Source organism: Melopsittacus undulatus, chromosome 1, assembly GCF_012275295.1.
Source record: "Melopsittacus undulatus isolate bMelUnd1 chromosome 1, bMelUnd1.mat.Z, whole genome shotgun sequence".
Lineage (NCBI taxonomy): Eukaryota > Metazoa > Chordata > Aves > Psittaciformes > Psittaculidae > Melopsittacus > Melopsittacus undulatus.
In genome coordinates, this window is record NC_047527.1 from 86,433,792 (window position 1) to 86,455,720 (window position 21,929).

The 21,929-nt window shown below is 41.3% G+C and overlaps 1 protein-coding gene across 2 annotated transcripts in view; it reads right to left on the bottom strand.

The window, feature by feature from the left end:
* ECI2 (enoyl-CoA delta isomerase 2) overlaps positions 1-19,524 on the bottom strand; it is a 32,984-nt gene extending 13,460 nt beyond the window's left edge. Inside the window, exon 1 of one of the 2 annotated variants that reach the window (XM_031049680.2) lies at positions 19,416-19,524. In XM_031049680.2, the coding sequence (XP_030905540.2) occupies positions 19,416-19,477 (62 nt within the window). In that variant the 5' untranslated portion in view covers positions 19,478-19,524. Of the gene's footprint in view, positions 1-19,315 lie in introns of both variants that reach the window. The other variant, XM_005149918.4, reaches the window with a different exon arrangement.
* Between the last annotated feature and the right edge of the window lie 2,405 nt (positions 19,525-21,929).

Consider the following 21,929-nt stretch of genomic DNA (forward strand, 5'->3'; position numbering starts at 1 on the left):
TGATCATATTTAAACCGCTAAACAGTACTAGTGGTAAACTAACCTTTTACTGTTTCTGGAATAAATCAGAGCACTACAAGGTATGACAACCAAATAACAAACACAATATTTTTATTGATGGTTTGAATCTCATCCCCCTGTACTTGGCACTGGTGAGGCCACACCTCCAATGCTGTGTTCAGTTTTATGCCTCTCACTACAAGGAAGACATTGAGGTGCTAGAGCAGGTCCAGAAAAGAGCATGAAGCTGGTGAAAGGTCTGCAGCACAAGTCTGATAAGGAGCAGTTGAGGGAAGTGCGGTTGTCTGGTCTGGAGAAACAGAGGTTCAGGGGGGACCTTATCGCTCTCTACAACTACCTGAAAGGAGGTTGTAAGGAGGTGGGTGTTGATCTCTTCTCCCAGGTAACAACTGATAGGACAGGAGGAAAGGGCCTCATGTTGCACTAGAAGAGGTTAGGTCAGATACTAGGAATAATTTCTTCTTGCCAAGCACTGGAACAGGCTGCCCAGGGAAATGGTGGAGTCACCATCCCTAGAGGTATTTAAAAGACCTGTAGATGGAGTGCTTAGGGACATGGTTTAGAGGTGGACTTGGTAATGTTAGGTTAATGGTTGGACCTTAAGATCTTAAAGGTCTTTTCCAACCTAAAAGATTAACAGCTTTACGTCAATGAACTAAACTGAATATACAGCCTGCTTTCTGTGATCTTTTCAAGTCATGATCTTCTGTCTCAAGCCACTTCAATCTGAAAGCCCCATTCTTCAATCAGGGCAGCATAAGCGGACACTAATTTCAAAATGTATTTTGACAAAAGACTGGCTGTGAAATAGCCTGCAAACACATTGGTGGGGGGAAGGAGGAGTGGGAAAAGTGGTAAAATATTCTGGGAGAACAACTTTCCACCAGAAAAAAAAAAAAAAGGTAATTCCAGAAAAAAAAACCCAACTAAAAGAAACCCAACTTCTAAAAGTAAGTTTACTTCAACAGTTTGGAATTAAAACCCAGAAAGTCTGATAACTTCAGCTTGTTTCAATAGGAAAAAAGCACCTTGTCTCAACTTTTTTTACCTAAATTGCAACACAGGTCAAGCATTTTTACTATTTTTAAAATGTTAGCAGTTTACATGAAAAAATTCCCATAAAAAAAAACCAACCCTCCTCCAGCTTTCCCATTCTAAATTACAGGCACAGCTGTCATGTTAGAACATCATATATGATAGATTTCATAATCAGTCTGATTTGAAAAATTAATGATTATCTCAAATGCAGACTGATAGAATCCTTAATCATTAATCTGTTAACAATTTGGTGTCCTGGTTTGAGCAGTAGCAGTCATTTTTTCTCCTTCTTGGTATCTGGTGCAGTGCTGTGTTTTGACTTTCGGGTTGAGAATGGTTGCTGATAGCAAGCATGTTTTGAGTTACTGCTCAAATGTTTGGTTTGTCCAAGGACTTTCTGAGCCTCATGCTCTGCAGGGAGGAGGGGAGGCTGGGAGGAAGGAGAGACAGGACACCTGACCCAGGCTAGCCAATGAGGTATTCCATACCATAGCACGTCATACCCAGGATGTAAGAGGGAGAGACCCGGAAGGGCTGGAGCTCTAGGGGGATGGAGGAGGTATCGGTCGGTGCTCGGTCGGGCAGGGCGGGGTGAGTTATGGGTCGGTGGCTGGTGAGGTGTTGTATTCTCTTCACTTGTTATTGGCTTTATCATTATTGTTTGTAGTAGTAGTAGCAGTAGTGATTTGTGTTATGCCTTAGTTATTAAACCATTTTTATCTTAACCCGTGGGGGTTACATTCTTTGGATTCTCCTTCCTAACTCTCTGGGAGTGGGGGGAACAAGGGGGGGAGTGAGTGAATGAGCTGCGCGGACTTGGTTTTAAACCACGACAGAACCATCATTTAAAAGTCATACCTAGCACTAAAATTCTACCTTTTTTTACACACCCAATGCAAATTTTAAAGAAATTCTACTGCTTGGTTTCAAAAATAATTCCATTGCTCTTCTCAAATAAAACTTATTTTCTGTTGCAAGCCTAAAAGTTGCAGGCAGATAGTGTGAAGAATGCCAACTGTGCCCAATTAATTTGATTACGCTTACATTTCATACAGATAGAAGGCTTTAGTTGTCTTGTAAAGAAGAATATTTGTAACAACTATTGGTTTTAAGTCCTATTACAGATCTTCTGTGTTAGTAAAACCTACGTTACTGGTATCATGGGGCTACTGTGTTTGAATGACAGACATGGAAAGAATATTTTCTGTTATACACAGAAATTCTTTCAAATAGAAGCAATTTCAGATTCTCCTTCAAAAAATTATGTTGGTAAAAAATATCTGAACAATACAAAATGGAATAGGCTATCAAAAAGGCCTATAGGAACAGAAAGTCTTTTACTTAAATTGAGCAGCTGTAGGCCTTTATTAACAAGCAATGTATCCAGACAAACACTATTAACCAGCTGCCAGTTTCACTAACATTCAAACTGATGTGTCTAGAAAACTGTGTCAGAGTTTAACAAGTTTATCCCTTAACCATCTGGGAGGCCAACCTTGTGGACTTCATCTCCAGCAGCAAAAAAAATACCTTGGACAGGAAAAATGTACCTAAATGGGTACAGACTCCATTTTTTTTAACACTGAGTTTCTTTGATTTGTCTATCCTGAAGTCACAGGATCTGAAAGTAACCACTATGTTCTATCTTCAAACATATTCTTAAAGTCACATATACAGGAAGAAGAAAGCGAGAGTGCAAGAATCGTAGAATAGTTTGGGTTAGAAGGGAGCTTCAGAGGTCATCTAGTCCAACCTCCCTGAAATGAGAAGGGACATCTTCAACTAGAGCAGGTGGCTCAGAGCCCCATCCAGCCTGGCCTTGAACAACTCCAGGTATGGCACATCCACCACCTCTCAGGGCAACCTGTGCCAGTATTTTACCAAGCTCATTGTAAAGAATTTTTTTCTTCATGTCCAGCCTGAATCTTCCCTCTTTAATTTAAAACCACTACCCCTCATCCAACAGGCCCTGCTAAAAAGCCTCTTCCTCAACTTCCTTATAGGCCCCTTTTAAGAACTGAAACACAGCAATAAGGTCTTTGTGGAGACTTCTTTTGGGTTTGATTGAGTTTCTTCCTCCAGTTTTGCTAGCCATCTTTGGGATTATTTGAATGCTGCTGTTCCTAAGATTATCTGTGTATCAGGTACAGTTTTATTTGTCAGTCTAGGCAGCGACTATACTGAAGTGGTTTCAATGCTTACAAGGCAGATTTGGGGTTACACCATGTTTGACAATCAAGAATCCACTCCAGCTTGGCTACGGGCAATATTATAAATACGCTTTAAGAATCTTTTTTATGCAAGATTTCATAGTGACCATAAATTAACAAGAACTGAGGATGGGCAGCTAGGGAGAGGGGAATAGCATATCAGCCAGTCTGAAGGTATGTACACACATATTTTCACAGTTAAGGGATTTTAGCATTTAGCAAGTCACAAGTACTCTTCCTTATTAACGCAAAGTGAACAACTAAGAAGAGGAATAGAAAACAATTAGGTGAATAAAAGAAGTCTGGTTGGGGCACGTGGAATGATCTTTCAGTAAGTCAAGTCTCAGAGCAACTTCGCTTTGCTGTTTGGTCATATCCAGTTTTAATTCTTAGCTACAAAAATGTTTGGGTAAAGTTAGTTATCTACCCACTTCTAACATTCCATCTTTCATTCTTCTTTTCCTCATTACCTACTGATTTGTAATAGGAGATTGTGCAACTTACCTGCTTTATTGAAGCCTGGTTATAAGAAAAAAAAAACCCTCTTTCGCTCTCGCTGCTTGTAGCTTAATTCTCTATAGGATATCAGTGATTCACTACTTTCTATCTGCTTTCTGATCTGGACATTTACTATGCACCAGTCATGATCACCAGTTGCCAACACGCTAAGGCTAAGCTGACATTATTTATTAAGGATGAAAATGCAAAGGGAACATTAAGTTATTTCACATTTTGTTCATCTTCGGCATTCCTCAGAGGGATACATGAATATCAGGTAGGAGCTCCTTTACCCAAAGTAGGCCACAGAGTGAGGACGTAACTCACTGCCACATGTCCGCACACACAACAGCACTGCCATCTCTGGGACTGCACAGCGATGGCATGCCAGAATCCCAGTGACTACAGGGCAAGAAAGGCTGTTGTAGCACACTACAGGTATGATTTGTTGCCATTCAGGATATCTTGCAAGCCCGCTGTTTGCCCTGTTCACATAAACACCTCTTATAATAATAAACATTCAAGCATATTATATAAGTAAGATTTGAAAAGTCAGTTACACTGAAAGTAGCTTCTCACTGATATTATTAGCAAAGACTGCAAAATTTGGTAAAGACAGGACCTTTCATTACTGTGTAGCCCTGTCACTTGCATAAGGGCTTTTATGGACTTAAAAATATCAACTTTTTGTAAAAAGATGGCTGCTCACTTTCAACTTTTAAAGCAACTTAGCAGTTTCCTCATTAACAATACACAGAAGCCAAAAGATCTCTGCACAGAAAATATCAGACATGCTCAGCAAAAGAAAGGATGGATATACCTGAAATCCATCTTCCACTTACTTAATAAATGGTTTTCTTTAAAACATTAGTAGATCCTGGGGAAATAAAGCACAGACAGAAGCAGTTAAAAATGCATTAGGATTAAAAGCAGTGAGTGGTGCTAGAAACATGTGGGTTTAAAACTCCCAACAGAGCTGGAAAATGCTCATTTCACATTACTGTAACTAGCTTTAGAGACAAGGAAGAAAAAGAACAGGAAGTGTTGTCAGACAGAAGCCAGCAGTACATTAAACTGCCATTCGATGGATCCTGGAACACATGCTTAATAGATGATGTATCTTTTGTACATTCAGTGTAATACTTCAGATAATAAATATGACAGCTCTTCTTTGCCATGATAACTATCACTAGGTGCTGTGATCTTTTGTACTGCTCTTTCCACACATTCTTTATGAGGAACAGTGAGCAGCACAGTTACCGCCTATTGCCATTTCACACACACCTGGTATGAAAGAATCATAAGGTGGCAATATTTCTGCTCATGTTCTTTCTATCTTAAGAGAAAATTAAACAAAATCATGGTTTGCTGTTGCTGAAGTCTTTTGGGTTGGTTTTTTTTATTATTTTAAGTCAGGATACAAAGCAATCAATGCCCACAAACCTCAAGGTGCCAAATGTTTGGTTATAACCTAAAACAAGCTTCTGATTACGTGCCTCTCAAGAGTCTCTACTAAGAGAGGACAGCATACATTGCCCAGCCCATCACTGTTTCTGAGGCACCAGCCAGAGCTTCAGCAGTTCTACAGGGTTCAGAAGCCTGAAACTTACTCAGAGCACTCGGGCACCAGCAACTGCTTCTCTGAAAAGCTGCTGACAAGTAAAGCCAGAGGGAAACCAAATTAGTCCTCCTTGCTCACTGTCCTCCTGATGCTGTGCCACACGCATCCATAGTGGAGGAACCATGAGCCTTCCCTAACAAGGTGAAACAAGGTGACAGGGTAGTCCATGCCTACTGGCATCTGGCCATGGAGTATTCTCACTCCAAGCAGAGTTACAGGCTTCCGACCACCCCAGCTTTCAGTAGCACTTCTCTTATCTCGATCCTCCCTCAAAATTACACTGATTTTTCTCTTCAGAGAAGAAAGAAAGGGATCTGGAGAAGGAAAAGCAACCATTGATCATTAGTTCAGCTACACCAAGCCATGTAGGAACAGAGCTGGTGGGAAAGGTTGCCACTGTTGGCAACTGCAGCAGCTGTTAGGAAATTAAGCATGTGAGGGGAATTGAAACCAGTATTTAAACAGTAACCATGAGAAAGTAAGTGGACCATCTGGAAAAAGAAATTCAAGCTGACACTGATTGCTCTTATTTCGTTCCCCCTCCCCCAAGACTTTATATCAGAATCTTTAAAAATAAGATTAAAAGAAAAGGAAAAAGATTGATAACCAAATAACAACGATGACCAAAACATTAGCAGTACCACTACATCATAGTTTTCTCTGTAACTTAGAAATAACGTTACAATTTTTCATATTCACTTGCAGTATTTTCTGCATGCAATAAATCTGTACTTCACTTTATTTTGCTGAGCAAGAAGAAGCTACTGTCTGTGCTGTTAATATAAAAATCATTAGAAGTTTTAATCTGCAGGTTGCCCAAGTCATCATTCTTCATGCCATTGGTGATAAGCTACTGAAACCAAACAGCTATTTACCTACACAATAATGTAACATTAAGGATTGATATATTTTCACATAGCCCAAGCACTTACACAGCAATAAGGGCTTCCCCCACTCAGCTGAAGGTAGAAAGGCCTAATATCAAACTTCTGTCATACCTCTGTCTTCCTTTCTGCACAAGGTACCTAGAGCTGAGCTGGGAAGAGACACCTGGCAGTGCTAAAGCAAACTGAGCAACTGTGGCTTTTTTGGAGCAATCACTCTGTTGGTGTTAGAGAAAAAAGTAGTGGTATGTGAAGGGTGGATGGCTAATTAAAACAGAGGATTCTGTGAGGAAGGCCTTCTGGTTGTAAAAGCAAAGCAACCCTCTCTCTTTATGCCACCCTGTTACAGGCTTCTTCCAAAGAACTTCAGAACATTTGATTAAACACACTATTTCTTATCGTATACTCTTTTCAGGTTGCTTCATTTTTGTTTGGTTTTAGTGCTTTGTTGTGGTCATCTTTTTCTCTCCCTGCAGAATTATGTTGGTTTTCATGGATGTCTATCAAATGACTATGAAGTCTGCTACAGTATCTTGTCAGACTTCTAGGTGGAAAGCAGTATCCTTGTAAGTTGTACTGACTTTGTTACAAACAGGAGTTGGGTAGTAGGTACTGATAATGACTTACTACAGAACCTCAACTTGACAATTTTTACGCTAATGAAGTCAAATTACTTCAGCTATTAATTTCTAGTCCTGTCCTTTCAAGTTTCTTCTCTTACACTGGGAAATGTGGAGTAACAGTATCTGACACATGAACATCTTCCTTGTAACCTCTGTCACCCTGGAAAAGGCTGCACCTGCTTTCACAACTCTCTCATGTGAAAACTTCTACTTTCACCTCATTTGTATGCATCTCATTCGAGATCCTCTGCTATTTATTAGAGCTAAACTAATTCAGAACACAGACAGAAGAAATTAATCTTCATTCAGAAGATGGATAAGCAGAGACTACCCCTAACAATTTTTGTCTGCTCAAATTTCTGTAACTGATATGTTTCCTAATATCTAACACTGACAAAAAAATGAAAACACAGTTAAAATAACTGAGTTGCTCCTTTGAGTTAAAACCCAAACCCCAAAGTTTTCATGACAGCAACTTCAATAGCTTCCAACCCACAAGTCAACTAACTTGCATGCAAAGCAGTCTGTACTTCACAAGTTCACAGGCTCACTCTGTTAAGCCCTGCTTTGCTATCACTTACTACCATGCTCTGTGGCATTAGGCTGACTTAGCACTCCAAGTCAGTAGGTTGAAGGAGGCTAGCATTAGATTAACATCAACTTAGCAGCCAGAGTAACTTTATTTCTTCATGCATCAAGAACCAATCATAGAATCATAGAATAGTTAGGGTTGGAAAGGACCTTAAGATCATCTAATTCCAAACCCCCTGCCACGGGCAGGGACACCTCACACTAAACCATCTCACCCAAGGCTCTGTCCAGCCTGGCCTTGAATGCTGCCAAGGATGGAGCATTCACAGCTTCCCTGGGCATTCCAGTGCCTCAGCACCCTAACAGTAAAGCATTTCTTCCTTATATCCAATCTAAACTTCCCCTGTTTAAGTTTTAACCCATTGCCCCTTGTCCTATCAGTACAGTCCCTAATGAAAAGTCCCTCCCCAGCATCCTTGCAGGCCCCCTTCAGATACTGAAAGGCTGCTAGGAGGTCTCCATGCAGCCTTCTCTTCTCCAGGCTGAACAGTCCCAACTTTCTCAGCCCATCTTCATACCTAAGAAAGTCTCATCAGCACCAAAGTTATTCTCCAAAAATCAATGCATTTGTTTCACTGGAGGAAATAAAAAGTTTCATTAATCATGGTGATAACATGGTGTCCTGGTTTGAGCAGTAGCAGTCATTTTTTCTCCTTCTTGGTATCTGGTGCAGTGCTGTGTTTTGACTTTCGGGCTGGGAACGGTTGCTGATAGCAAGTATGTTTTGAGTTACTGCTCAAATGTTTGGTTTGTCCAAGGACTTTCTGAGCCTCATGCTCTGCAGGGAGCAAGGAGAGACAGGACACCTGACCCAGGCTAGCCAAAGAGGTATTCCATACCATAGCACGCCATACCCAGGATGTAAGAGGGAGAGACCCGGAAGGGCTGGAACTCTGGGGGGATGGAGGAGGTATTGGTTGGTGCTCAGTCGGTCAGGGTGGGGTGAGTTATGGGTCAGTGGCTGGTGAGGTGCTGTATTCTCTTCACTTGTTATTGGCTTTATCGCTATTGTTTGTAGTAGTAGTAGCAGTAGTGATTTGTGTTATACCTTAGCTATTAAACTGTTCTGATCTCAAACCATAGGGGCTACATTCTTTGGATTCTCCTTCCTAACTCTCCGGGATTTGGGGGAGTGAGGGGGGGGAGTGAGTTGATGAGCTGTGCAGTTTGGTTTTAAACCATGACCCATAGAATCATAGAGTCATAGAATAGTTAGGGTTGGAAAGGATCTTAAGATCATCTAGTTCCAACTCCCCTGCCATGGGCAGGGACACCTCAAACACCAAGAAAACAAACAAAAGAACCCAAACAAGAATACCCATAAGGAAACAACTACCCCTCCTTGTTCTACCAGCACAGCCCCTGGTGATATTCCATTATAGTGTGGTTAGTGTGGAGTAACTAAAACATATTGCTGTCAGGTATTAGCAATGCTTCTAGTGTTCTGGTATTTCCAGTATGTCTAGCTAGCAGAAAAGCAGTGCAAATATTCCACAACCAATTTACTTACTGCTGCTTTCATAAACAGAAACAAAAATGAACATCAAATTACTTTCTCCTTTGCATTAGAACATTTCAATAGCTGTTCTAAACGCAAATTTGGGATACAAATCCTTATCAGCTTTTACTATTTTACACTCCTACGCTGTTTTGACATATAAGAACTACAGGGTAATGATGTGTCTGTTGGCAAACTGAAGTGCTGAATCACTGTTGTTTAGTGTAAGTGGTTCAGCTGTGCTTAAGACTTCTTTTTCCAATATTAAAGAATAGCTAAGAATCAAAGATCTAGATTATCATTCAGAGCTCTGAAACAGTCTGCTCTTTATGCTGTATACAGTTACAGCTAATATTCTCTCATCACAGCTGCTAGGAGGGAAAATGGCATTGTTTCCCAAAAACTCCCCAAGTGCTCTCTTCCCAGCAGACTTATCTGGACATGGTGAATAACTATAGTGTGACAACTTCCTGTACATCCTCAGTCCATGTAAAACATCTCTGAAAGCAGGAAGATTTGTAGACATCCTCTCAAACACATTTGAAGCTATAACCATGAATGTTAGCAGAAAAAAAAAATAGAGCTGTGATACTCATACATGACACTTGCTAAGAATCACTAAAAAATTACTGTAGTATTTGGAGGACAGCAAACTCAAATAGGTTCTTTATGCATTCTTATCCAAAGTGGCTTTAACAAAACAGTAATGAATAAAAACCCAAAATAACTTTGTTGCTAATGGAGAAAGGTAAAGGCTACTTTTATTTTGCTTCTGAGGATAAATCTTGTTGACTGTAGGGAGAGCAAAGTAGTATACACTTTGATGTTAATGGCTTTTGGCCAAGTAGGTAAGTTTATGACAAGAACACAACCAGCTGCTGGAGCTTCCATCCACACTAGTGTTCTGGGTTCAGCTGTAGCAGCTACTTTTCTCCTTCTCAGTAGCTGGTACAGTGCTGTGTTTTTGGCTTTAGTCTGAGAACAACACTGATAACACCAATGTTTTTAGTTGTCGCTAAGTAATATTTACTCTGATCAAGGACTTCTCAGTCCCTCATGCTCTACCATTCAGGAGGGGCATGGGAAGCCAGGAGGAAGCAGAGACAGGACACCTGACCCAAACTAGCAAAGGGGTATTCCATACCACAGCACATCATGCCCAGTGTATAAACTGGGGGCAGTTACCGGGAAGGCCTAGATCACTGCTCTGGTTGGGTATCAGTCAGTAGCTGGTGAACAATTATATTGCACATCACTTGTGTTTACTGTTTTCTTTTCCTTTTCCCCTTTTAGTTCTATATTCTCTCCCTTTGTTATTTCTCCTACCATTCTTATTATTGGTGGTAGCAGTAGTGGCTTTGTGTTATACCGTAGTTACTGGACTGTTCTTATCTCAACCCATGGGATTTACATTCTCCTCCCCATCCCTCGTTGGGGGGGGGGGGGGTAGTGAGCAAGCACCTGCATGGTTCCGAGTTACCAGCTGGGCTTAAACCATGACAACTAGAAAACCCACTGACACCCCTGCCAATTCAGCTGAACCAGTGAAAGGAAACAATTTGTGTGAAGTATACTTTCACTCCAGAATCCATAACACATGGATACAAAAGGTATGGGCACAAATAACACTGAACAAACTATATGACAATAACAAAGCAATATTTGTCAATGGCTTGTCCTGTCCCAATCCAGAATTCAGATAATTTAGAGTTCAACAAACAAGGCCTACACACAAAGTAACACACTTGCTCATTTTGGCACTATTTCCAGCACCCACCACCAGACAAAACTACAGATGTCCTGTAAAAACCCGAGCAAATTTACTTGACACAAACCTGATGGTAATTTGGGTTTAGAGCTAAAGTACTTGCACACATGCAAGACTGGCAACAGTAGCCACTTATTTGGACTGCTAGAGTCAGCTAAGAATCCATAGAACACAGTTAATCTAATCTTAAAGAAATCATTTTTATTCTGACTTAAGAATGAAATCCCCTCTACTCAACACTTGTGATGCCACACCTGAATTACTCCATTCAGTCCCAAGCTCCTCAGTACAAGAGAGACATGGACATTCTGGGAAGGGTTCAGTGAGGGCCACAGAGATTATTAAAGGACTTGTGTATGAAGAAAGGCTGAGCTGGGACTGTTCAGCCTACAGAAGAACAGGCTCAGGAGGATCTCAGTAACATATATAAATAGCCAAAGGGAGCTTGTCCCTGTGAAGACCAGAAAACACTTTCTTACTGCAAGGGTGACAGAGCACTACCACAAGCTGCCCAAAGAGGTTGTGAAATTACCATCTCTGGGGATATTAAAAAGTCTTATGGACATGCTCCTGGACATGCTGTGGGTGGCTCTGCTTCTGGGGTGGGGTTGGAACAGAGGACTTCCTGAGGTCCCTTCCAACCTCAACCACTCTGTGATCCTGTGAAAACCAAACACGTTTAACCTGCTAGTTATATCGAAACAGTACACAAACACCCCACTAACTTTAACAGTTCATCTCTAGACTAGACTTTGAAACTATAGATCTTCTAGGTTTCATGTGAAAGCCTCCAAAGTTTGTTTCAGGGGAGGAAGTGAAATGATCTGTTCTAGGACACACAAAATAGGAAGACTACATCTGCTATTGAACTATGACTGTTTCAATTCTCAGCTGGCAGGCTCACTCCACATCAATCTACCTTCAAGGACAAAAACAATACTGAGATGAATGTTATAGACAGGAAGTCCAACCATAAATATCAATCTGCAGGATCAAGACAGGAAAAAAAAAATGCCCAAAATCCTGACTGCCTAAATTAGGAAAGAGCTTTCACAGAGCAAGGCACAGGATGAACAAAGGGAGAGGGAAGAAAAAAACCCTTCCTTCTGAGGAGTCAGATGCCAATAGAAGGCAACATTTTTGTAAGCAGGTTAAAAGGACTCTACCATATTCAGAGAGTAGAAAGGTTTTGAGTTTGCAGGTGTTTTTTTTTTTTTTAATTTGCTTGGTTTTAAACATGGCTTTGCACTACCACAGTTAAAAAGCTACTAAACTATGTGCTTAGATAGCACTCAGGGCAAAGTGGGATTTACTTCTTCCTAAAACAACACAGTGGTAATTTCCATTTAATCTTCAATTAAAACAGACTTAATTCACTGACTGAGTCACAGAAGTTTCCACTTGGAGTACTCCAAGTTATCAGAAAAAAGGTAGCTGTCACACATACAGCAAAACAACACAAAACATTACACAATTTATTGCTATCTAGTGCTGTTATCCTTTCTGTAGGTATTTAGGTTGACAGGAAAAGTCAATAGCTTATGAAGAAAATAATGAAGTTACTAGTTTATGGTCTCTTTTCCATGGCTGGATAACTTGTATTACTTAACACTGCTCATATTAAAAGGACTAGTTGATAAAATATAATTCTGACAATTTTTCTTTAATATCATTGCTTTTAGTGATAAAGGACTACCACTGGATAATTTAAAAAACAGGATGCTGGCAAATAATCAAGTTGCTACATGCTAATCACTTTCAGACCTCTCCAAAGCTTAACAAACAGCACACTTATTCAGTGACTTAAAGCTCGAGTTTCAATGGAAGAAAGCCTTAGCTAGAACCAATTCCACGAAAACTTTTGCTTCCTCTTTTCTCACAGAGCATCTAGTACTGAATTAGTTAGCAATGATTTCTGTTTCTCTGTGAAATAAAGGATGGTTTTAGGAGACCTTTAAAATCTTAGCTCACAGTTACTGAGTACAGTCTGAATTTTATTATAATGAACTTCAAGGGAACTTGTAATGGTCCCTTGTAATGCTTTGGCTCATCACAAGAGAAAGGCTCTATCATTTACTACATCAGAATAACGATGAAACATCCAATCTGAACTCAATATCAAGATAAAGTAGCTTTAGGTGGACCATTTCACACTGATCAACATTTAAATTATTTTTAATATTCTTAAAACACTTTCATAATAAAACAGTCAGGATATAAAAAAAAATCACAAATATGCTGAATACAAAAATGGAGTAGAAAAAAGAAGAGACTGACATAATTGGTTCAATCTTCAGTATGTGTTCACTCTAGCAAGGATAACTACCAGTAAAACCCCTGGGGCCTACTTTAGAATCACTATAAATGGAGGTTACTCGTAAACATGGTTCATTACAGTGATTTAAGTCTGCATATCAAGCCCAGGTAAAATGTCATGTGTTGCACTATGAATTCTGATTTCCTGTCATTCAAGTATTTTCAATTTCTTTATACATGCAATATCCCAAAAATTTTGCTAGAAATAAACCAACTTCTTGAAGACTGCTATGCAAGAATGAGGTATCTTGGTATTGCTCTCTTCACCAGATCACAGATGCAGACAGAACATAATATGCACAAGGACAGAAGTATAAGGGAAGAAAGAAATGAGTAGCTTCTTAGAATGGTACCATTCAAAGACAGTATCTTCTATCCCAGCAAGAGCTCAAAATTCCTAGCACCATATTACATTAAAAAACAGACATTTGAAAATGTATTTTCTTTCTCCTCAAGAAACTCATAACTATCTTTAAAAACAAGGGTAAGAAAGAAACAGTGGTTGCTTATGTCAAGTGGGAGCTACATGAGAGCCCACTTTGCTAGACTTGAACAGCCATTCTCTCCAAAATACAGTAACAAAAAGAATAGTTAACTACCACCTTACTTGAATTCATATTATCAGATTCTTCTGAACTCAGCAGCAAAGCCACTGCAGAAGCATCTAGTGATCACTGACTTCAGCAGGCAACACTGAGAAGGTCACACCAACTTCAATGAACAGCTGCTTCAAAGCAAATTAACAACAGAAAGCAGTGTTCCAAGCCAATCCATCTTCAAGACTTCCAGACACTTTGGCTTGATATTAGATGTGAACTCTCAAATCCAGCTCAATTTCATACAGTTAGTGAGCTTGCTGCTCCAGATTTTGTTTTGTTGATTTTAACTGTTGCATGTGTGTCTGCTCAAAACAGTTTAAGGGTGGGTTTAAATAAGTACACAAGTCTGTTATGCCACTTCTCTGGACAACTGCTTAATCATTTCACCACTACCTTTTCTCTTTTAAGCCATATTGGTAAACCAGCATGTGTAATCAAGATGTAGTAACTCAGTATTTGCAGAAAAAGTCTCCCATTAAGAGATTTAATTGTTCATTTTCCATTAACTAGTTAGGGTCAGTAGTCAAAAGACAGCGGATGAATTTCCTCTAACAGCAGTGTTTCAGAATCCCAACCCTTAAAGAAAAAAAGACAAATTCAAAATTCATGGGTGGTATGAAGATCCTCTCAGAAAGACTCTGAAAGTCACCTTTCCATCACAATGTTAGGGGAAGCTGATTTTACCAGTATTCTGCAAAACATTACTGCAAAAGTCAAACTGAGCAAAGTTTCAAGAAAGAAGGTGATTTTTTTTTTATTTAAAATTATTGCTGCTTAAAAGGTAAAGAAATGAGATCTCAGAATTGTGTATTGATCTGCACCAAGAAATAAAGACCAAGACTGGGGGCAAAACCAAACAAAATATGGTTTAAAATCAAGGCATTAGGTACCGTGCCTGATTCTTCTGGTGCAAGGATCTATGGTCCACAGATAGTCAAAGGTTGTGCAAGACAACTTGGCTCACAAGCATCAACTAGAGCTAGAAGCCTGGTTTGAAAAGATAAGCAGAGTTAAGCAGGAGGAGGAGAGCAGAGTACCTAAGACCTACGAAATCCAGCATAAGACAAGGATATCTGATAAAGAAATCTTTCACAGAAAAAAAAACCTCTGGCTGTTAGGAAATAGAACAGAGCTGAGCAAGCAAGCTAGTACAACCTCAGACACAGCACCAAAAGGCATGACTTAAGAGGCTCTGAAACCAAAACACATGTAAGAGAGCAACTGCAAGTAAAAAGCATATTCCACAGGGCTCCACAGTGTAGGATCAGGGTATGTGTTTTGCACTGTGGATAAAACACAACCCTGTATATGGATACATTTCCTACATCAACATGCCAGGAGGTATGCCTGCCCAGCTGCTAGCAGGTGGGCAGATATTTAGGAGGCTGCAGGGCACTTGCTGCCTGTGCCACACTAACACTGGTAGAGAAATAACACCCAAATCAGGCAAGCTCTAACAGCTGGGCAAAAGTTGCAAGCATAAAGCAACTTCTACTGCCAGCACCAGAGGTTTTGGTATGGACCCACAGAAGAATAAGGACTGTTAGCAAATAGTGTTTTTAAGAATATACTCCGATAGGTTACTTGAGAGCAACACTAGAAAAATCCAATCCTCCTCCTTGTAAAAGGGAATTGGATTGGGGCTGACAGCAGTCAGTAGAAAAGAGAAGGAAAGCAGCTGCTGCAATACAGAAATAGCACCTGGCAGCAGGAAAGTGGGTGAGAAGTGAAGAGGCAATAATGCCTTGTGCCTTCCAGCCTAAGAACATCAGAACAAAGCCACTAATATTTGTATGTCTGTACCAAACTACAGCTATCTGAATAGGACTGACAGAAAGGAGTAAACATTTTCCACTACAGAGTTACAAGGCAGACTCCCTCTAAGGCCTATCAGCTCCTTATGGCCAAACCTGGAAAAAAGAAACAGGACAGAAGACGGGATATTACCAAACTTACTGGCCATCTCCAGGATGACAGGAGCCTTAAAGATGTTTTCCACAAGGCTTACATGCACTCTGGGTATGCTGACATCTGTCATTATTCCCAAATGCAGGAAACTTTACTGCATATCTGCAGCAGGGGAAGACCCTGTTTACATCCTCCACGCATATTAAAAATGAACAAACAAAACTCCATGATGCAGTCAATAGACCTTTACCAGCAACAAAATATGTTATGGTATTACCTGGAATACTGAGCCTCTTCTCACTGACGGAGGCCCCAGAACACAGCCATTCAGTGAAGCCAGAAATAATCTCTCAATTGCAAGAGATCAGCTCTTCCTCCACCCTCCACAGAGGCATTTGTCCATAACAAGCAGTTTCATAGCAAGACAGATCTGTCACCACCAACACACACTCCCCTCTCCCCCCGGCCTTTTCCCAGGACCTACACCTCACTGGCTTAGTGGGAAAGAACGCAAAAAAGTGCTGTAAGGTCTTCAGTGACAGACAGGAAGCAAAGGAGGAGATGGAAGGGTTATAATGTCCTGCTTTAGCAATCAATGTACCAAAGGGCCCTTGATAAAATGGCCAACGAATGCAACTGCACTACTAAGCAAAGGAGAAGCAATTCAGGGAGCAGGTTCAATTAATTCCCAGACACAAGCAGAAAAGGGTTGCAGAAACTGTGTAAGGGCTGTTGCATACTGTTCTGGGACTTACTAATGCCTGAGTTCCTGTTATGCAGGTAGTCAGTAAACACGCAGATGCCTTGTCATGAGATAATAAGAAGAAACCAAAAGGAGATTTGGGATACTATTCAAGAGCCAGCATGGAAGCAAACTCAAACCCTTAAGATTGCTGCTTCCCAAGCTGAAGAGTAGACACTGGAGTAAAAACAGATTTACTGTAAGCAGGAAGTATTCCAGGCATAGACAAAGACCAACAAGGCCACATAAGCAAGCACAAACCAACAGCATAACAGAAAATTAACTGGTTTTCAATCCACTTCAAAGACCAGCATTTAATAGTGCTCCTCTGAAAAAGGCTCTTTAAGAGCTGCTGAGAAATAAAAGAACAGCTCATGGACAAATTGTTCCTGTTAAGATCTGACCTCCTTTACAGTTGCTGAGATAACTATACCAAGGAACACACTAGGAAGTCAGAGTGCAACTATGCGACTCCCTTGCTTTTGATCAGGAGTTCTCTTGGAATAAGTCCAAGTTGTTGCCAATTCTATTCCCCTGGTTTGTGCTGTAGAGCTGTCTTGGCACAAGCAAATTAGATTCCTTTCTAGATTACATGACATCACAAGATGCCTTCCAACTACTGATTGGCATATAGTGCTAGGATCATACTACAACTAGCCCAAAGGGAGCCCTGAAAACAATACCATGGATGCAGCTTTCCCAACAGCAAACATTCTGTGCCCAGTGGTCTGACTTGCCATATACACAGATATGGCCTCACAGAAGTAGAGTTGCGGGTCTCCAACTTCAAGCAGCTGAATGCAAAGACTGTCGAATGGTTACAGCCCTTGTAAAACTCTTTGAATGTCCATTTGTCTCAGTATTCCACCTCCTCAGACAAATTCAAAGTTGGAGAAATTACATATTGCAACAAGGCAGGACAAGATGTTGGCATGTGCAAGAAGAGCCTGTGGAACTCACAACTCAGCATCTGAAAAGACTAGCAATGTCCTGCTGAGGAGGAAAAAAAGCAAAACAAAAATCAACAAACAAAAGCAGCCAAGAAGGCAAGAAGTAGTCTTTCATTTTGCACTTACATTTGTGTAAGTCTTCCTCTCCGTTACCCATTAGTAATACTGATTTATGACCTTACTTCACATACATAATCTTGCTGTTTCAAACACATATGACTCCACAAGCCTAACGATGTCCAGCAGGGCAGTCTTTTACATGTTCTCCAATTTAGAATTGCTTCCCCTTCCTCCCACTGTAACAACTTAGCTGTATGAAATTAGTATTATTTATCTGTAGAAAACTTGCCTATAGCGTTCTCTTTTTGAAATGAAGACAAAAGTCACACTGATCATACAATTCATATTCTCTTTGTTTCTCCCTGTATCTTAAGATGTTCATGTACATATTTCAAATAATTTCTCACAAAGTTTTGGGATAAAAATTTTACTATTTAATGCTTAAATTACCACAATTTTCTGGTCAAGATGCACTCATGCTTAATGGAAATACTTGAATAAAAGCATTTCTCTTATGAAAATGTGTATTAAAACAGTCAAATCTGCATGTTGTTAACAAGCAGGGTATCCCAGGTATCTATTGGTATGATGATGGCTGCTTCACTATTTTACTTAGGAACTTGCTTACCAAGTACACTTAACATACCAAATGCTTACTTATCTTTTAATATTAAGCTGGTTTTGACAGAAAAAGGAAATTCCACAAATCAACATACTTTGCAATTCTTATTCATACATAAACAACTTTATAGTAGAGTTTCCAGTTTAATAATTTTCAATAAAAATGTCAATCCCACCATTCTAAACCTACTTGCAAGCCAAGCCATCCCTTTGGCTTTCCACAACCCACCTAACACTGAAGGCATGCAGCTGCTGCAGCATACACTAGTGCCCATAGCACTTCATTTGGAAACAGCTTAAGAGCAATACAGAATCATAGAACAGTTAGGGTTGGAAAGGACCTTAAGATCATCTAGTTCCAACCCCCCCTGCCGTAGGCAGGGACACCTCACACTCAAGCGTGCCATGAAAGGCTTCATCCAACTTGGTCCTGAACACTGCCAGGGATAGAGCATTCACAACCTCCCTGGGCAACCCATTCCAGTGCCTCACCACCCTCACAGTAAAGAATTTCTTCCTTATAACCAATCTAAACCTCCCCTGCAATAAAGACACACCACAGGAGAAATTATATGACTATCTGGAAAGCTGTAGTAGTGTTAACAAGAAACCTTAATTATCCAGGTATGAAATTAAGCTTGGTTTGTGGGACTGATGAGGGGCAAAAAAAGCCAAACAAGAAAACACAGAATCGTAGAATGGTTTGGGTCAGAAGGAGCCTTAAAGATAATCTAGTTCCAAGCCCCTACCATGGGCAAGAACAGCTCCTACTAGATCAGGCTGCTCAACATCCCATACAGCCTGGCCTTGAATACTGCCAGTGACAAGGCAATCACTTCTCTGGGCAACCTATTCCAGCACACATTTGACTCCATATATCAGTATGGCTTCAAATACTTTATCCCTAAGCCTAACCAACAGTTTCTTCGGTTGTTAAACATCTGCCTCAGGAAGGCATTAACTCCAGATTTCCCACTCCCACATTGTATTCACACACTGAAAAGGTGGTTGGTACGGCTGGAAACCCCTCCAGCTCAACAAGAAAGTTACCTCTCTGAGCTCAGGATGAGAGCAATGTCTCACCCTGCATATTAACCAGGTCCCTATGGGCTATATGAAGGCTAACCCAGGCCATCAAAGCAGCACAGGCAGGAGAGCCCAGAGTTTCCACACAGGGCCCCTGTGTGACAGAGATAGGGCTGCCCAGGCCTGAGGCAGCGGCCGGCCCTCCCGCAGCCGCAGAGCACTCGCACCTCAGCCCAGCGCTGGCGGCTCTCCCGACCCCCTGAGGTACCCCACCGAGCAGCCCCAGAGGAGCAGGTGAGGGCTGTGGGGAAGCCACCCAGGGCTCGCTGCCGGCCACTCACCCCGGGCGCACAGCGGCGAGACAGCAGCTCACGAAGCGGTCCCTCCCTGGTGCAGGGCAGCGCAGAGTCTTGCTGCTGAGACGGTGCGACCGGAGCTCACCTGATTTCGCAGAGAGGCCGCCAACACAGCCTCCGAACGAAGGTCAGGCCCGCAGACGCCATGGTGGAGGGGAGGCTAGAACTAAGGGCGGGAAGAAGAGGAGACGGCAAACCCCGCCCCGGCGGAGCGGGCACGCCCTCGGCTGAGGGGGTTACAGCCCTTCACGGGGAGGTGCCGCCTCCATTGCTGAGGGGAGGCTGGGCTGGTGGCGGTGGCTTCGCTGGGAGCCGCTGAGGGGAAGGGGCGGCCTTGGTGGGAGGCGGGAGGTGGGGGTGCGGGTGTCAGATCTGCTCTGTCGCCGCTTAAAACAAAACCAGTGTGGCAGAGCTCTGTAGCCGAGCTCTGGAAAATGTACTTTGGGGTCAGAAAATGGCTATCGCTGGGCAGCCGAAGTCGCCAGAGTGGGCTACGAAAATGAACGGGTGTGAAACCAGAGCCTTCATGGGCCAAAATCACAAGCTCGGCTTAGCTCTACAAGTGTGCTTTGTAAGGGACATCACGTTATTAATCAGGGCTATTTCTTGCGTTATCTATTTTTGCGTGTTAGGGGGCTCTTGAAAAGGTTTATATTGCTTTCCCACACGAATCACCTGGTAGGCTGCTGAACAGCCTTGTGCCTGTACCTCACTAGGGTTGGTGCTGTGTGAAGGTGGAGTAAGCGTTAGGGTGTGTTCCCTCTAACCTAAAAGTTACCACTACATACTGCTAAGCGTTTGCTCTTTCAGCTTTAGCTCCTGAGGTTGTACTTAATTTTTCCTTGCCGATGTTATTTGGTACGTGAAAGACGGTTTTGCATTTGTTCAGGTGCTGGGAGAATTTTAGTGATTCAGATACTCAGCTCTGTTGGTCTCCTTTCAAAACATATCCACTAAAACAACCATTTAGTTCGGGGGGGGGGGGGGGGGGGGGAGGGATAGGTTTCTTGGTTGATTTGGGTTTTTTTCCTCTCCCCAGAAGTAAATGCATGTAGAACTCTGAGTTCTCCCTCAAGGATAACTGTTTTGAAGCTGTTATTGAACTGTGGGGTTCTCCTTTCTTAAATATTTGATTACAGTTTTCCAGAAGTGTATGTAACCATTAGAGGCTAGCAATTAGGACAGCATTTTTCTGTCCTCATACTGCGAAGGTCATGATGTGTTACTCTGGTCAAATTGCACATAGCTGACTTCTTCTAACATAGCCTTGGATTTCAAGTTCAGGTGCTCTTGAACTTCGTATGCCTTGTGTTTTACTTAGGATTACAGATCCAAAAGACCAGCATTTCTTCAATTCAATTTTCTTCGCTGCATTTCTTGCTGACCTACTTAAAAGAGATATTTATTTGTATTTTAGCCCCTCAGTGGCAATTTCCACCTCTGCTACACAGGGCTGGGAGGTGAAATTAATTAATTTTTGTAGAAGACTTTGAAAGCACCCTCCAAAAGGTGTTGTAGTGAATGCTATTGTTGATCTATGTCCTTACTTAGCCCTAATCATGCAAAAATCACAGCTTTTAAGTATGTACCTTGTTAGTCAGCAATAGTACTTTGAATGTGTAAAACCCAACTATGGTCTAAATTTTGCTCGGAGATACAAGAATGAGGCATTTGTTTTGTCAGTTAATAACACTTTTCTTAATGAAACCTTATACACACAACAGTTTAGTCTTGGAGTTTGAAAAGGCCAGAAAAAATCATTACAGAAATGTAATATAATGAATGCCAGTTGAAAATTTAGTAGCATTGTCATTACTAATGTAATGAATCTAGAGAGGACTCTCTAGGGATCTCATTTAGTAAGTTGCTTCAGATTTATTGTTTGCCAAACAAGTCCCTAATGACGATGCCTTCTCTAGCATTTTATTGTTAATGGGAAGATGAAGGATTTTCCTGGCTGCATTTTAATCCTTATGTAAAAATTTCATATTCTTTCCTTTAGTTCAAAGCACAGCTTCACATTTTGTGTCACTGTCTAGAAAATACAAGAGAAAGGAAAAAAGGTGCACTTCTGAATTCTCTTTGCTTTCATTACCCTCTTCAAAAACGGAAGAGCTTTTTATATATTTGCCTAGTTGAAGATAGCTAACTAATGAAAGAGACTCATTAGACCCAGATCACCCATTTCAATTCCAAAGCAAAAGTCTCTTTCAATATGTTTTCTATTGCTTCTATGCAGGTGAATACAAACCATAGCAGCTGTGCATTATTTGGGGACTTCCTTGTCACTCAATATCATTTGCAGAAAACTTTGCTGTTACCTATAGAATCATAGAATAGTTAGGGTTAGAAAAGACCTTAAGATCATCTAGTTCCAAACCCCCTGCCATGGACAGGGACACCTCACACAAAACCATCTCACCCAAGGCTCTGTCCAGCCTGGCCTTGAATGCTGCCAAGGATGGAGCATTCACAGCTTCCCTGGGCAACCCATTCCAGTGCCTCACCACCCTAACAGTAAAGCCCTTCTTCCTTATATCCAATCTAAATTTCCCCTGTTTAAGTTTTAACCCGTTGCCCCTTGTCCTATCAGTACAGT